Genomic DNA, 17147 nt, shown 5'->3' with positions numbered 1-17147 from the left:
TGGGTTCGATCCTCAGCACCACATAAATAAAAAGGTATTGTGTCCACCTATAAAAAAAAAAAAATTGTATATTATATATAAACTAGTTCTGGGTAAGAACAGATATCAGACAATTGAAATGAGCAAACATTAATATTATTAGTATCAGGAATGGCCACATCTTTTCAAGTGCTGCGTAATGAAGGGAGATCACACCATGGCGCTCCTGACATCTGCCTGCCTGCTCCACAGCAGCACTGGCAGCTCTTCCCAGCTCTGCCTCTGCCTCTCTGGCTGGTAAGGTCAGGATTTGCAGAGTGGCTGGCACCCTCGAGGCAGGATAAAATTCCTTCTTAGGAAAACCTATTTGGTTCCCATGCCAGAATGTCAGGTGTTAACCTGAGACATCAACTAATGCCCACCTCTGTGCGAGGCCTCCAGGTCTTGCCCTGGCTGGCTAGGGCTTGATTTCCTCACATGAATGCTTGGGCCACTTGCTTCCCATCTGTGGTCCCGAGGCAGAGATGCAGTGCCCCTCCTGCCCAGGACTATGTGGCTGACCAGATGGCAGGCCGACTAGGCAGGGCTTGAGCTCCCTGGGGCGAGGCAAGTCCCACCCCATGTGCTGCCTGGTGGCACCTCACAGAAATGGAGACTGAAGCAGCTCCTGGGGAAGCTATCCAGGCGCAAGGAAGGCAGGACCTAGCTGGCGGCATGGCAGCCTCAGGCCAGATCCAGGACAATGTGACTTTAGAATTTGAGCTCAAGGGAAACTTTATTTAGTCTTCTTTTAAAAGCAACCTATTTTGAAAAGAAGTTGAGATTAAGAGAGAAGAACACAAAACTAAGACAAATCAGACGGACAGACAGGAGAAGGCAGGTGTGGCCATGGCCCTCATCAGATCTTTTCCATCTTAGAGATGAGGTCATCACAGATCCTGGTCAGCTCATCGTTTTCTTTAGTCTGAAGGAAAAATTAAAAAATGAGTTGCTGGGCTTTTACAGGATGCTCAGGGGCCCTGCCCTCTGCACCTGGATAGACAGGCTGCAAGGGAGAGGCAGGCGTGGCCTTCGGTAGGCGCTGGCAGCCAGGATCAGGCCTCACACCCCACCTTCTGCTCCACAGTCTTCTCCAGAGAGTGGATCTGCATCTGTGCCTTCCTCAAGCTCGCCTGGTAGGCCAAGGCCTCTGCCTGGGCCTTGCTGCGGACCTGGGTGATCTCCTCGTTTGCCCTGGAAGAGGGAGGGGCAGAGGCAAAGGCTAAGCCCCGCCCTGCCCCACCCCACCCCACCCCTACCCACTCTGGTCCCCACCCAGCACTCACAGCCTGAGCTTCTCCTCTGCGTGGGCCTTCAGTGCCTGGTACCTCTGGCCCTCTTTCTCGATCCTCACTATGTAATCCTCTACGCACTTCTTCAGTGACTCTTCGTTCTTGGGAATGAGCAGATGATAACTCTAACAGTGTGCCATTTTGTCCACTTTGCCAGGCTAAGTGGGCAGGGTTCCCTCCATGCACATTCCCAGCCCTCTGTGTACTACGGGACAGGCCCTGGACCTTCTCCCCTGGGACCGAGGCCTGGCCTTCAAGTCTTCAGAATTGCCAGGCCCTGCTGAAGAAAGCAGGGGACCACCACATAGGCCCCCAGACCCACTTGGCAGGAGGACACGATGAACACTGAGGGACCCACTCAGTTTTGCTCTCCATGGCGGTCCCTAGACACAGCGAGAAGCCGACTGCTGAGGAGCAGTGACCCTAGTACCCCATGCTCCCAGCCCTTGAAGTGGCATTTGAATGGATTCCTACCTGCCACTTGGAAAGGGGGCCCCTTCAGAGTGCTCCCTAAACTCAAGCCAGCTGCCACCAGCTGTTGTGCAGGTCCCCTCTCTACACCATGAGTACCTGCAGCCCTGAGGCCTTGCCCCTTGCCCTGTTCCTCCACCCAATACCTGCATGGAGATGTGCTAGGGCTTCTGCCAAAGTCCCTCCTACCTCTTGAACCTGTGCCTCACAGACGGCGTCATGTGACTCTTGCTCCCACTCACCAGCACCTACTGGATACAGTCTATCCCGTTCCCAGAACGCCACACACCCTGGTGCCAGGGAAAATTGGGCAGAGAACCCAGGCAGACCCCATTCACGGTACCGTGGGCACCGACTGTGAGCCACCCACCTTGCGGTAACCTTCAAGAACCTCCTTCTGTTTCTCGAACCGCTTGAAGAGGTCAGAGAAAGACTTTTCCATGGAGTTCAGATCCATAGTGAGTTGGTCTCTTTCTTTCAGAACCTTCTGGATTTCAGCTTTGGCAAGCTCCTTCTGTTTCTGAGCCTCCTCTTGAGAAAATCAAACACTAGGACTCAGGGAGCAGCCCCTGCACTGGATGCCACAATCAGCCACAGAACGAGAGGCAGGGCACAGCAGGTTAGATTCTGTCCATTAACCCTTGCTGCTGGGATCTCTGGAGCAGGACAGGCCAGAAGCAGCTGCTGCTTCCATGCCAGCGCCTGACAGATCCTTGGAGAGAGGGAAGGGCCCCCCTGAGATCTGGAGGCTTGTGCTCAGCCTGAGGCCCATTACAGGTTGTGTGGATGTAAGGCTCTGCAGGGGGGCAGGAAGCACCGACCCCAGCCCCCTGGGGAGGGGAGGGGATGGGTTGGTGGGGTAGACTGCGGACTGGGTAGGCAGCATCTGTCACCCACCCTGGCAATCATGGCCCTGGCTATCAGCTCAGGGGACACAGATGGAGACACGTGGGGGAAGTGCTGGTGAAGCAGCTGGCACTCACCCATTGCCTGGCACACAAGCCCTTCAAACCCGTCCATGACCTTCCTGTGGAGGAAGCATGTGATTGTCTGTGGCCACCCATGACAGGCCACCCTGGGTGGGAGCCAAACACGGCTGCAAGCCTCACCCCATCTCCAGGTTCTTCACGCGGAGTTCCTCACACCTGCTCTTCAGCTCCAGGTTCTCTTCTTGTGTTGCGCTTACCTGAACAAGCCACACGTGGTTGGCAGGTGGGTATACCTGGCTGCTGAGTGGGTGCACCCACAGGGACCTCCCCACCCTTGAGGTCATAAGAACCTGGTCAGGCTGGGGGCTGCCTGCTTCACGTGAATGAGGTGTGGGGTCCCTGGCTGCTCCTGTGGACCTGTACCTGCCCAGTGAGCCCAACTTCATTCCAACTGGCTGTGGGTCAGGTATGTACCAGAAGCCCAAGTTAGGTGAGCCCCAGGCCTACAGGGTGGGGCTTGCAGCAAAGACCAGAGGGCTGCTTGAGCACTGAGGTAGGGCAGCCTAGGTGTGTCTGGTTCAGGTGTGTATCACTGGCCCCTAAGAGGACACTGCCCTGAGGGTCACAAAAAGCTACACTGAAGCAGATGTATAGTTTGAGCCCAATCTGCCAGCTGTCCTTCCTGGGCTACCTGGCCCCATCTCTGTGCAGACTAGTGAGCATAAAGGCAGCTCAGAGTGGGGCCTGAGGCACCTGGACCCTTTGTGTGACCCTGTGCACACAGGTTCTCTAAAGTGACTCAGAACCAGCGTTAACACAGGCTGAGGTTTCTGCATATCCAAGGAGCAAGGAGAGATGGCTGAAGCATGGGATATGAAGGGCAGGGGGCTTCAGACTCCAAGAAAGTGAAGACAAGTCTTCCATCCTGCCCAGAGCCACGTCCACGGGGGCTGGGGTGCTGGAAAGGGTTTGACCCAGGACTGCAGCAGCATTGCAGCAGCAAGTTACTACCCTCAGCACTGAGACACTGGTGCCTACTTGCCATGGCACACTGCAGTGAGACTGCCCCACAGATAAATGCCACATCTACACGGCCATTTTCCCCACAACTGAACCCCTCCTGGGAGGCTGAGGTGACAGAGGTCTTAGCTGACTGGGGACACCTGACATCTCTGTGTAGGGATAGTTGCCTGCTTGGACCTGGAAGGACATGTGGAATCCTAAACTACTTGGGCTGCAGTGCAGGCTGAGGCCCTGCGGAGTGACTGATGTCAGCCAGGGCTAAACCAGGCCCAGCGTTGCTGCAGCAGAGATGGTTCCACCTAAAGCAGCAAGGGCAGTCAAGGTCATTGGACCCAGCAAGGAACCAGGTCCTGTGCTCAAAGCTGTCTGTGCCCAGTCCTTGGCTACTCCCCAGGATGGCTGGAGAGTAGGGGCACTGTTGGGCTGGGTCCTTACCGCTGCATCCAGGTCCCTCTGGCTGTATTGCAGGACGTCCACAATAGGCCCGACAGACAGTGGTGGGCCTCCAGGCTCCAGGAGGCATGCGGGTGGGCCCGGTGCCTGCGAGGGCGATAGACAGGCTGATGGGAGCTGCCTTGCTGCCTCCAACCTCTCACCAGAAGCCAGGGCCACAACCAGGCAGAGATGCCCAGTGAGGGCCCACAGCAGAGATCTCGTCTGTCATGGAATGGCCAGGGGGCCCTTGCCCCATCATCGGACCCAACGTCTTCAGACCCTCAGGAACATAAAACAGGCCCGCAAGCTGCCCATGTCTTTTTTTTTTTTTAAAGTATCTTTTGGGTTGTAGATGGACATAATACCTTTATTTTTATAAGTACCGTGCGCTAACCGATTGCGCCACTGGAGCTCCTATACCTTTATTTTTAATGTGGTGCTGAGGATTGAACCCAGTGCCTTCCACATACAAGGTGAGCGCTCTACCACTGAGCCCCAGCCCCCACCCGCATATACTGAGACCACAAGAAGACTGCTCCAAAGAGACCTCGATGCTTACAGGAACATCCCACGTGCCCAAGAAATCCAACTCCACAAGCCTGGTTTCCAGCGGGTTTCCCAAGGAAGGCTCATCGGCATCCTGTGTGCTGAGACGAAACAGGCAGCAGGGTCACTGGCACGCTCTCCACCGAGAGGGACAGGAGGGACAGGCACGTCTCCCCAGCCCCAGTGGGAGGGGTGGACCCAGGGCCTTGAACAGGCAGGCAAGGGCTCCGCCACTGAGCCATGCCTCCAGCCCCGATGAGACAGGACCTTACCAAGTTGCCCAGGCTGGCTCAAACCTACCGACCTCCTGCCTTGGCCTGCCGAGCAGCTGGCCCCAAAGGCATGCCACCGCACCTCATCATGTCCAGTCTTTTTTTTTTTTTTTTTTTTTAAAAGGTACCAGGGGATTTAATTTAGGACACTCGACCACTGACCACTTCCCCAACCCTATTTTGTATTTTATTTAGAGATAGGGTCTCACTGAGTTGCTTAGCAGTTTGATTTTGCTGAGGCTGCCTTTGAACTTGTGATTCTCCTGCCTGAGCCTCCTGAGCGGCTGGGACTACAGGTGTGCACCACTGCACCCAGCTGCCATGTCCAATCTTAACCACACTCTGTTTTTGGTTTTCAGGTTCATAGTAGAGGATGCAGAACTGCACCTGGCAGGCTGGACATCTCTGATGAATTGGGTCCTCTCCCGTCTTGCCTGCCATCACCCACAGTGCTCTCCTTCCTGGTGTTCAAGGTCCATGGCCGCACTGTCCACAGCAGATGTGTCCAGTGGGAAGGGCCTTAATTGTGGGTCCTCACAGTACAGAGAATTCTCACAGCCAGAGGCAACAGCCCTTTCTTTCCCTGGCTTTAAATTTCCATATCATGCTAAGTCATTCTCCTTGAAATTAGACAAATATGCCCATTTTTCTTCCAGAGCAGGGGTCAGCCCGGGTTTTCTGCAGATGCCAAATAGTAAATGCTTTTAGATTTGAAGGGCACACAGCTTATCACAGCTACTGAGTTCTGCCCCTGTAGCATAAGACACTACCCAGACCATTTGTGAGGGAACAGGTGTGACCTTGGGCCAACAAGCTTCACTTATGAAGTATATGTGGCTGAGTGCAATGGTCATGCCTGTAATCCCAGAAACTCAGGAGGCTGAGGCAGGAGGGTCACAAGTTCAAGGTCAGACTGGGCAACATAGTGTCTTAAAAAATAGAAAGGGCTGGGGATGTGGTTCAGTAATAGAGCAACTCTGGGTTCAGTACCCAGTACAAACGAATGAATAAATAAATGACTAAATAAATGAATTAAGTAAAATATAGGCAGTGAGCAGAATTTGGCCACAGGTCATGGTATACTGGCCTCTGTTCTATAGGATCTACTTTTCTTAATTTTAACAATTAGGGCCTTTAAAAACTTAGGGTGGTGTGTATGGTGAGGGTCAGCGGCCCCACCACATGAGACTGGCTGCAGCTCATAGCCTGCTTATCTGCCACCATGACTGATTTCTAGTTCAGATCAACCCCCTTAGTCGACAGGATTCACCTCCCTGGCCCATGTTAAAAGCTCCACAGATGAGGGGACATACCTTGTTGTCACTGGGACCACAGGCACTGGTCGCAGAGGGCTGTCTTTCAGTAGAGGGTCGAATTTCAGGTACAAGGACTGTTTCCTCCAGGCTGACTCCTTAAACTGGGGGGAAAGGGCAAGGTGACAGGCTCCTCTGCTATCCCACAGGTGCAGCCCCACGAGCTGGGCCACCTGCTTGCTGACAAGGGGCCTGGGGAAGGACACGCTTGGCCTGCTTCCAGTGTCCCTACCACTGCCCGAAGGCCACCTATCCAGCACTGTGGGTGTCTACCGGGTCTCAGCAAAGGTGCCAGGACCATAGGATGCTAGGACAAGACGCTATAGGAAAGGGGCCCCGCAGAGACTCGGCCACAACGCCGGTGCTGTGGGAGTCCCAAGGGCTGAGCACCAGCACCGCACAGGGTGACAGCAGCAGGGGTGGGTCTTGGGGTGAGGCTATAAGAGCCTGCCACTTACGGAGGAAGTCCCAAACTGCTCCAGGTAGTCCACCTCAGCACCTGTGCCTAGAACTGAGAGAGAGTCACAGTGGGGTCACCTCCTCACACCTGGGCCTACAGCTGTACAACGGTGCTTCCCAAAGTGCTTGTTAGGGAGGGACCACAGTTCTTTGGTGAAATAAATGCAGCTAGTATTCCCAGCCACAGGCCAGAGGCTTCTCCATGTCCCGGGAAGAGCCCCACCAAGAACCTGGTTGCATGTGGTAAGCAAATCCTTTCTACACATTCAATGCTGATGCAGTTTTTCTTTGATAATTTCCTATCCAACACTGATTGAATCTAAGGATGTGGAACCCTGGATACAGGGGCCAACCGTGTCCTCAAGTCCTACCTAACAAGAGACTGACCTCTCAGTTAACAAAAAGATACCATATTTCACCACATAGTCTTTGTAGATTTTATGTCAAAAGAGGGTTGTGACCATTTTGTGAAGCTTAAAAACATTATGCCCTTTTACTTAAAAATCATTCATTAGGGGCTGAGGCTATAGCTCACAGGTAGAGCACTTGCCTTGCACGTGTGAGGCCCTGAGTTCGACCCTCAACACCACATAAAATTAAATAAAGATATTGTGACCATCTACAACTAAAAAAATGTAAACCACCTAAAAAAACCCATTTATTATCAGGAATTACAGCCTCTGGGACAAGAGTCCACTGTGTTTCTCCTTTGCTAGCAAAGCAATAAAACTTTTCCCTTTTTTCCTTAAAACTGTGTCCTCATTATCAGATTGACATCAGGGACAGGGACCGAGCCTTCAGTAACCAATTTGGCACCCCAGGTGGGGCCCAAGAGCACCCCTCTCTAGTACTCTTGGGCAGGCCTGGCTCTCCAAGGAACCCACTTCCATGCTGAGGATTCATGGTGCGGGAAACTTGTTGAGAGCAAATGCAAGAGAGTTGGGAGATGGGCGGGTATGCCTCAGGTCAAACCAGAGGAGCTGTTCCCGAGTCAGGGCAGGGACTGAGGGGCGTCCCAGCAGCTGCTGAAGCTCCTTTTGCTTCAGGAACTCCTGCCTTCTCCGAGTTGTACAGGTTGTGATCCACTTTGAGAAAAAGGAAACTGAACTCAGGAAAGTCATGACAACTTTGGTCATCTGAGAGATCCCTGCCCTATGTATACCTTGTCCATTCGCCTGCCATCCGCCACTGTGGACCTCTGGACTGCTCTGATGCTGTATATCCTTAATTGTCCACACCCCACTTGATAGAGAACAAGACTTTGGTTTACTCCCCCAACTTTGCCCTCTCTCAGCAGGAAGCAGCTTGGAGATGTCATCACCCAGTTTTCCATAGAAATGGAATGTAGAAATCGACAGTGAGGAAATGGAACAGTGGTCACTTTATGCTTTTAGTATAGCCCCTGCTGCTCTGCCACTGCAACTTATTTTTAAAGTGGACATGTTTCTTTCCCTTCCTCTCTCCCTGCTCTTCCCTAATAATCTCAGGGGAGCAGGATTACCTTTCTTCCCCATTTTAGGCAGAGTTACCTGTCCTTGAGTACATACCAAACATAAGAATGAAGTAATCCAGACTTTGGGGATGGCATCAGAAGATCTCAGAAATCACTATCTTCCAAATTATCAAGTGAATTACAACTCCAACAGAATACACGGTACATGGCCTTGAATCACCTTTTTAAAAGCCCACTGTTCCTGCTGATGAGCAGAATCACAGCCTCCGGGGCAGGAGTCCCCAGTGTTTTTTCCTTTGCTAGCAAAGCAATGAAACTTTTCCTTTTTCTCAAACACACACACACCCCACAAAAAACCAACAAAACCAAAACCATTTATTACTAATAGCCAGGCACAGGGATGCACACCTATAATCCCAGCGCCTGTGGAGGTGGGGTAGTTTGAGCTTAACCTTAGCAACTTAGCAAGACCTCGTCTTAAAAAGAAAACCGGGGATGTAGCTTAGTGGTTCAATCCCTAGTCCAAAAGGAAAAAAAAAAAAAAAAAAAAAAAAAAAGCCATCATTACCAAACTGTCCTTGGTACAAAGTTAGGATGCATGGAATGCTTTTGAATGTATGTTAAAATTGTAAAACTGAATAATCCAAATCATTGCACATCATTTTTCCCTGACAGTTTAGTAAACATTCTGGTTTGGGGAAAGTAAAATATTAGTACATCAGTTGTTACTGATTTGTGCACTCTACTGAAAATATTACCCTTGAGAAAATTTACTACAGTGTTGCAAAGCATGGACTTGGTTGTTATGAACCACACATAGTCTTCAGTGCCACTCCTGTAAGCCCTGTCTGCCATTAGTGCAGCAGCCTCTAAACAAATCACACACAACTTTAGGTCTGTTTAGACAATGCACAGGTGCTGAGAACTCTGGGCCCATGGCTCAGTGTGCATGCAGACGCCGCTGCTTGGCTCCCTAATGTGGGTCAGCACTGCTACTGAACCACGTCCCACTCTCTTCTCACTGGCCTGATGGACAGTTAAACCATTGCAACTATTGTTCAACGAAAGTTATAAACCAATATTCAGATAGGAAACGTAATATTATTTTCAATATTAATATTTATGTGGTGGCAACAATTATGCAGTTAAGAGATGGTAACCAAATATAAAAAAATGAGCAAATGATGTGAACAGACATTTTGTCCAAAAATACACAAAAGGCAACGAGCACATGGGAAGGTGCTCAAAAGATGTTTGCTAGCTGTCTGGGAAATATGAGCCAAAACCATCATGAAAATCCCTTTCACGCCTGCCAGGAGGCTGGAACCAGTAAGAGATGACAAGCACCGGAGGGGCTGTGGAGAAATGGGGCCCTCCTGAGCCACAGACATGAGTGTAAAATGGTGCAGCCACTTAGGCAAACTGTCTGGCAGTTCCTCAAAAAGCCACGTGTAGTTACCAGGATCCAGTAATTACACCCCCAGGTATGTACCCAAGAGAAACGACCCAGACCCATGCACACACTTGTGTAAGAGCATGCAGAGTATTGTCACTCTTCTTTACCCTCCTGATGCTGGGGATTGAACCCACAGCACTCACCACTGAGCTGCACTCATCACTGAGCTGCCTCCCTAGCCCTTTACTTTTTGAGACAGGGTCTCATTAAATCACTCATGCTGGCCTTGAACTTATGACCCTCCTGCTTCAGCACCCTGAGTAGACGGATTTATAGGGGTGGGCCACTGTGTCCCACTAGTAGTGTTACTCATAAGAGCTAAATAGCAGAAACCACCTAAGTGCTTTATCAATGAACAAATGTGAAGCACACACCCCTGCCACACCAGATGAGTCCCAAAGGCCTTAAACTTGGTGAAGAGACCAGGCACAAAGGCCACAGCACATGTGACTGCAGGTCCCAGACTTCTTGACCAGGCCACAGTAGCCAACAGGGAGCTCTCACCAGCTGCCTTCTATCCTTCAAGCGACGTAGTCACAAGTTCCCACTGGCTGCACAGGAATGCCATCTGTCAGCGGGTACCCAGCTGCTCATCACTCATTGGATCTCACCTGTGCATTACTTTGTTCACATCTTTTGCCTACTCTGCGAATCCACAATTTATATGTCTAGGGTCCTCTATCGTAAAAGTATTGCTTTGTTCTACTGAAAATACCTTATCTTTTGATGGACCAGAAGTTTCTATGATAAACACTTAAAATTGGGAAACAGACACCTGTAAATGATACAGCTAAACCAAGAGACAGAACAGAAATGTCCACAGGACAGCTTTCGGGCAAACAGAGCAATACCAGGGCTGCGTACCCTCAGCTGGGTCCCTGAAGCACTCCTCCTCCAGGTCCGAGGCAGGCTCCAGTCCCTGATGAGGAGGGGCGGGCATCAGTTGAGCAGAGGGGGCTGTCAGCTCATTCTCCAGACAGTTCTTGGGAGCCAAGCTTCCTTCCTACAGGGAGATCAATGTCATCTCATGCAGCTGAGAACCCTGTGTTAGACCGTCTCACCCAGTCTCGAAACACACCAGAAGGAAAGGAGGCTTTGGGAAAGGGGGGTGGGCAGCAGTGTATCCAGCCTGATGACAGAAGATTTCACTGGCCTCTTCCGCCCTCCATGTAAATGGCTGCATAGTATAAGGACGCACCTATGTACACACACACACACTGTACCTTGCCCTCTGCTCTTGGGGTCTCAGATGCCATCTGCACCACAGGTATGTCACTGGTTGTGGCTGAACACAGCTGCCTGGAGAGAGAAAGTCAGCAGAGGCTGGTGTTCACCGCATTCCCCACTCCAGCGCTGAGCTGCCACCTGTCTCCTGCACTGCTGTGCTGGTTCACCTGAGAAGGTGTTCATGCTAGAGGTGCATCAGCGTGACTTGAGGAAGTCACCCTAGAGGAAACAGGCTGCGTATGGTGTTGGAATAATGGCACTCAATACAGGTCATGGCTGCCCCCTGAAGGGACATGCCCAGGGACAGTGCTGTGCCATGGTGCTAGCTTTACCGCTTATCACCTGGTGGTAGACTGTTCTTTCTTTTTTAAGCTGAACACATTCTATTGCATATCAGCTGAGGCAGCTCCCAGCACCTGTGCTCCCCCAGCACCCCCCGCCCCCAGTTTGGTTCTGAGCCCTGAGGCCCTTTCTTCTAAGGTGCTGTGAAGGGACAAGTGGCAACTTTGGACTCAGGCGCTTGGTCACACACAGAACAGCTGCCCGACATGCCTTCCCCATACTCACTGGCTTGAAGGCGAGTCCTCCTGGGTTGTGGGTCTGACACATGGTTGCTCAGCCACAGGTGGTGCTGACCTGATTGCTGGGCTTTCTGGGGGCCAGGCCTCTTTGCCATCAGGCTTGGAGCCACCTCCTAACGGGCTGAAATTTGGGTCACCTAGTTTGTTCCAGCCAAGGTGAGAGTCCTGGGGAACAGGCTCAGGGCCCTCACCTCCCTCTGATGCCTCCTGAGGGTCCTGCCTGCCCTTGGGTTTCTTTCCCCGTCTCCCAGGTAGAGCCAGCCTTCTACTGGTGGTTTCATTACAGAAATCGAATTCTAGTCTTATGGGCTCACACCTTGGCAGGACAGTCATTTGGCCAACGGCCTCTTCCTTCTGAGGACTTGGGTTTGTGGCCCCATCAGTCTGCAGAGGGCCAGCTGGGGCTGAGTTCTCAGGACCAGATGAATAGATGTGGGGAGAGAGGAAGGCACTGGCTGCTGGCTCAGGGGAGCCTGGGGTCTCACTAGCCAGGTCTATGGGGAGAGCCCCTCCACATGGGCTCTCAGGGCTGGTACCAGGTGAAGTAGCCATGGCTGAGGCAGTGCAGTATGAACTTTCGGCAGGGGCTCGGGGAGGGGTCTCCATTTTGTGTTGGGGTGCTGTCCCCAGAGGATCTTCTAGGGTCTCAGAGGTGGATGGCATCCTTCCATCTAAGAAATGAGAGCTAACACTTTCCTTTGAGGCTTGACCCGGACTGTCAGACACTTGTCTTGGAGACAACATCTGGTTTTCAGGACTTTCTGGGCCCTGGGAAGAGCTTAAGGAGCTTGGATCAGCCAGGGTGGCCAAGCTGGGTTTTTTTGAGCCATCATTATTTCCAAACGCTTTGAAGCTTATGTCTCCTGGAGGAAGGTCAATATCAGCCACTGCTTCTGCCTGGAGAAACCCATTTATAGCTTTGGTGTCCACTTCCTTGGTAATCTGTTGGCTTCACAGAAACAGACTGGTTAACGCCAAGGGTCCTAAGCTTTTCAACAAGATTTCAGTCCACATGGAGAACATTACCAGAAGACACAAGAATGTTTGGCTAACTCTTTCCTCTTGCTTAAATCTTACTAAGTCCATGTTCATAGGATAGTGCATCAGGGCACACACTGGCTCAGAGTAGAGACACGATAAGCCAGCAGTCCCAGTGAAAGCTTTCTCACTTTTTCCTCTAAGGTGGGGATTAGAGCTAAGTGGCTGGGGGGTCAAAGCACACATGGTTCCAGCTTTTTACAGGGAAATTAAGGTCAGGAATGCTGCTTTCAGACAGTTGGCTGCCGTGGAGAACATCAGGGTGCAGAGGGCATCTCCCAAGGGATCTGCTGTCCCTGTCGTGCCTCACACCTAAGAACAAGGGTGGCAGAGAGCAGGGTGATGGAACCACAGAGCCTCTGACAGGCAGGAGGGTCTGTCAGGGCAGTCGGCGGATGGAGGGTAGGGCTGGGGACTGAACTACAGTGCAAGAGGGCACAGTGCCATTTTGGAGCAAGTGTTATGTGATCTTGGATCACTCAAAAGAGGCCAGCCTCAGCATTTCAGTGACTCAGAGAAGGGACTCTGTGATTACAGCCCTATTTTCTCCAAATTTGAAAGCATTAAAATTAAGAAATTGGGATAAGGAACTTCTCAACTCCTTCGACTGCTCACAGCTATGCTCCTCCCTCCCAGGTTGCCACCTCAGCACACTAGGACAATGTTTGGCCAGCTACTTTCTGCTCTCTCCAATAAATACATGTCCCCACCATGTAACTCTCAGCAAAGTATCAGGAAGGAGATGAATGGAAACAGGGCAGTAACACCACGCCTGAGACCCTGATGACAAGCTCACAGATGAAGCTCATAGCCAACTTCCAGCTCCTCTCCACCTCCTGCCCTATGGCCAGTTGCTAGGCAGGCCCAGAGACACAGGACAGAGGCAAGAACCTTCCTGGCTTCAAAGCAGGCCAGATCCATGGCAGCCAAGTGGCAAGTCTTCCTTCTTAAAATTGTCAAAGATCATGAGATTTACTCTGATCTCATCTGACCAAATTTCAAAAAGTATAAAATCAAGTTGAAAAGTAGCAAGGACATATGGGAAAGCGGTAGATTCAGGTTGGGAGATGCGTCCACAGGGTGGAAATAGCACATGGCCCAGAGAAATATCTTCATCTATTAGTGACATTTTATTTAAATCTGGTGAGAAGCACAGCAGTGATATTTCTTAGGCTTTTTCTCTACACATGTGAAATCTGTTTAAAAGTTTTGAACAGTTACATATGCAAAAACCAGCACAAAATTGTGCTAGTGAGGTCTCTTCCTGCTCTGGACATGGACTTGTCCCTGGGGTCAGGGAGGTGGAGAACTGCTCGGGCTTTGCCTAGAAGCAGCTCTAGTCAGTCATTTTGATAGGTTGGTGGCCCAACGGCCAAGCCTAGCACCCAAAGGTGCTGGTCAAGTGTTTTGATTTGATCCCTTTGGCCACACATGTGCTCTGACTAGTGTACCATAGGACAGTTTCTCTGCCTATGAGCCTCACCTGCTCTCTGCAAGTGCTGACTTTCAAGCAGAAGGAAATAAGCAAAATATGAGAGGAAGGACACTGTTATCTTCCCTGGAGACAAAGTCAGAACATTTAACCAAATTACAGAAACAAAGACCAACTGGCAAGGGCACAGCAAAGAAGTGAAGCATGAAATCAAAACTTTTTCTAAGTACTTGATAATTAACTTTCTCCTGACAGGCCACATCCTGCATCTGCTCAGAGCAGAGATCAGAAGAAAGCCAGCCTAGAGGAGACAGAGCACTCCTGCAATGCTCCTCAGATAGCAGAGTTGTACATATGCAAGGACACCAGCACTTACTTCTCTTTCTGTATCCAGGTGTAGTCAGAGTCTCCTAATCCAATGCTATTATCCAGAGCAAAAGGAGTCTCAGGTTTGCTAGTCATATTAGGACTTAAGATCCTGTGTGTCTGTGGATCTCGCAGAGGTGTCTGAAAAGTCACCTGTGGGAGGGTGAAGAGAGTGTCTCTTCCATGATGCAGTTCCCTACGACCACGCTGGCAGCACCATGCAGCTCAGGGCTCCCCACTCACCTTTGCAGCTTTGGCCTGGTTTCTAGGTGGCACATTTTCCTTCTGTGACGGACGAAGGACAGATGATCTTCCGGTAAGTTCTGGTGGTGAAAACAGGAAGTCACAATTCTCTGTACTTTTTTCACTGATGGCATTTTCGTCATTTAAGACCTGCAGACTCATTCTGAAAAAGGAAAATGTTTTGTATCAATATGGGGGCAATGACACTGTCATCTGCATAGACACATCCCAGGGACAGAGCTGCCCCACAGTGCTGCAAGACGTCTTCCTTCCTGCAAAGGTGGGCAGTCTTAGAGTCTCCATTCTGCTTCAGGCTGCACTGCCACCTTCTGGGCCAAGCACTGATAGGGCTCATGCTGACAGAACCAGTGCTTAGAGACTGCTCCAGGTGTATCGCACTATTGGGCAAAAGCCAGGGTACAGAAGGTCCTAGTCTTTAAGAAGAATTAAGAGCCAGAGGAAGCCTCAGGTTACACATGAGCCTCTCAATGTGGTATAAAGCAAAAATAACAGTTGTAGCTGACTCTATAGGAAAGCAGCACTAGTCTGTACCCCTCCTACTAGGCAGGAGAAGGGAAGGACTAGGGTATTTGCAGGCTGGAAGCCAAGAGAAGGCAAGCCAGCAGGAAAGAGATACTCAGTAGGTGCCAAGAAGGGCCCTCAGGCCCAGAAGATTCTAAAATGGCTCCATTTCTACTCCCCAGGTCCTCATGTTGGTCACTCACAAGACAGATTTCATTTACAGCATAAGCAATTCAGGTGTAACCAAAGAACCAAGTATCTACCTGCCCAAAAGGACACCATGGGTACATGGTTCTGTTGGAGCCCTGGAAGTTTAGTTTGAAGAGCAAGAAGGGAGGCAGAGAAAGAGGTCAGCACAACCAGTACCAGAGGTCCTTGCTGTCTCAACTTGAAAAGCCCACTATGGAACTGTGAGTGGATGGACAGGGAAGGAAGTGATGAAACCAGAATCTCCTGCAGGCTACAAAAACAGGTGCAAGTGGGAAAACAGAAGTAAAGGGCAATTTAGGTTTTTGGTCTGAAAAACTGGGTTACTTATCAGGGAGTACAGAAGACACTGGATGACTGTGGGAGGCACAAGCCTAGGACTCTGGGACATGCGGACCTAGAAGAAGCCTTTCCAAGAGGAAAGTGGGAGAACAGTCAGCTCATGCTTCTCAGGTGGGACCATGAAGGATGGAAAAGGCTCTTGAGCAGAGAACGAAAAGCCAGGATTGTGTTTTGATGCCCTCTGTGTGCAGAAGTGACTGCTGAGTAGGAGACAGAGTATAAGGTACACTGGGGTCTTGCGGCTGCACCAGTCCTATCAGAATCAGCATCTTAGGGAGAGCAGGTTAGGGTCCAGGTGTTCATGGGAGGTGGAAAACCTGGAGTTGGTGATGGCCCTCAGGTGAGGAACAGGAGAAGGCATGAAGGATGACCCCTGGAAGGCAGCTAAGCAACCCTGCTGCTAGGGAGGGCAGCAGGAGCTGGTGGGGATGAGATATCCTGCCTACAGCTATCAGAAGAGGGGCGGCGACTCCGCAGCTGTTCGAAATCAAACACTTAAGGCTACAAGCACGCGTTTGTGAGTCAGCCTCCAGGTGACACTCCAGGCAAGATGAGGTCACCTGGGGGCTGGAGCCGAGGAAGAAGACAGCTCGGGCTACTGCTTCCGGGAGGACGCCGCCCGCCACGTCTGGAGGCCGGCAAGAGCGCTTCCGAAGCGGCCGCCCGCTCCGAGTTTCCGAAGCGCCGCGAGAGCCCTCGCAGGGAGCCGGGAAGGGTCGCAGAGCAGGCGCGGCCAGAGCCCTCGGGGCTCAGGAGGAGCCTCGCACGCGCCGGGACCCCGCCAGGGAAGGCGGGCTCGGGGCCGGCGCCGCCGCAGGATCCGGGTGGGGGTCCTCGTGGCTGGGACTGCGCCCTGCGGCCGCCGCCTACCTGTCCGCCGCCGCGCCCGCCGCGCGGAAGGAAGAGAGCCGCCCCGGCTCCGCGCAAGGAGCCGAGCCAAGAAGCCGCGCCGAGAGGACCCAGTAGCCGCCGCCTCCCAGCCCTCGGTCGCCGCCCGCCGCGCCCGCGGATTCAAATACCGACGGTTGGCGCCACCCGGCCAATCAGCGTGCCGCCGGGGGCGGGCCCACAGGGCGCCGGGAGCCAATGGGAGGGCACTCTGGCCCCACCCCTCGCGCACCGCCCGTTCCGCTTCCGGTACCGAGGGACCGCAGAAGCCGTGGCCCCGAGCTCGAGACGGGGCATTGCCCGCGAGTTTCGGGCTCTGCTGCGCACGAGAGCGTGCAGCGCGGCATAGCCGGGGCCAGAGAGGCACTCGCTTTGGCCTGTTTTCTCGCCTGTGAAGTGGGGCTAGGTGCAGCCCCCTCTCCAGGGCTGCTCGTGAGGAGGCCCATACCATTACGGGGACTTGCAGGACGACTAGAAACTTCCGTCCCGGCGCCTTGCTGGGGGCAGCTGGGCAAAAAACACAACCTCCCAGAGTTGTGTTTCTCAGTTGTGTTTCCCAGAGTGCCTCGCGGGCGGCCCGACGCGGACTCGCTCTCCCAGAGTGCCCCGCGGGGGGCAGGACGCGGACTCGCTC

General features: G+C 52.1%; 1 protein-coding gene across 1 annotated transcript; it reads right to left on the bottom strand.

The window, feature by feature from the left end:
* Positions 1–580: 580 nt before the first annotated feature.
* On the bottom strand, positions 581–16955 carry TACC3 (transforming acidic coiled-coil containing protein 3). Its single transcript, XM_081303505.1, has 16 exons — positions 16496–16955; positions 14555–14717; positions 14322–14464; positions 11462–12424; positions 10891–10966; positions 10532–10670; positions 6758–6810; positions 6300–6403; positions 4728–4815; positions 4169–4273; positions 2891–2967; positions 2765–2808; positions 2152–2312; positions 1305–1411; positions 1092–1212; positions 581–943 (listed from the first exon to the last, which is right to left on the bottom strand). Exons 2-16 carry the CDS (start codon positions 14714–14716, stop codon positions 878–880), a joined length of 2409 nt encoding a protein of 802 aa, XP_081159631.1. The 5' UTR covers position 14717; positions 16496–16955; the 3' UTR covers positions 581–877.
* Positions 16956–17147: the final 192 nt, after the last annotated feature.

The sequence above is a fragment of the Spermophilus citellus genome (genome assembly GCF_964194105.1).
Source record: "Spermophilus citellus genome assembly, chromosome: 8".
Classification (NCBI taxonomy): Eukaryota; Metazoa; Chordata; class Mammalia; order Rodentia; family Sciuridae; genus Spermophilus; species Spermophilus citellus.
The sequence above is the reverse complement of the archived record's forward strand: the minus strand, read 5'-3'. Positions and strand labels throughout refer to the sequence as shown.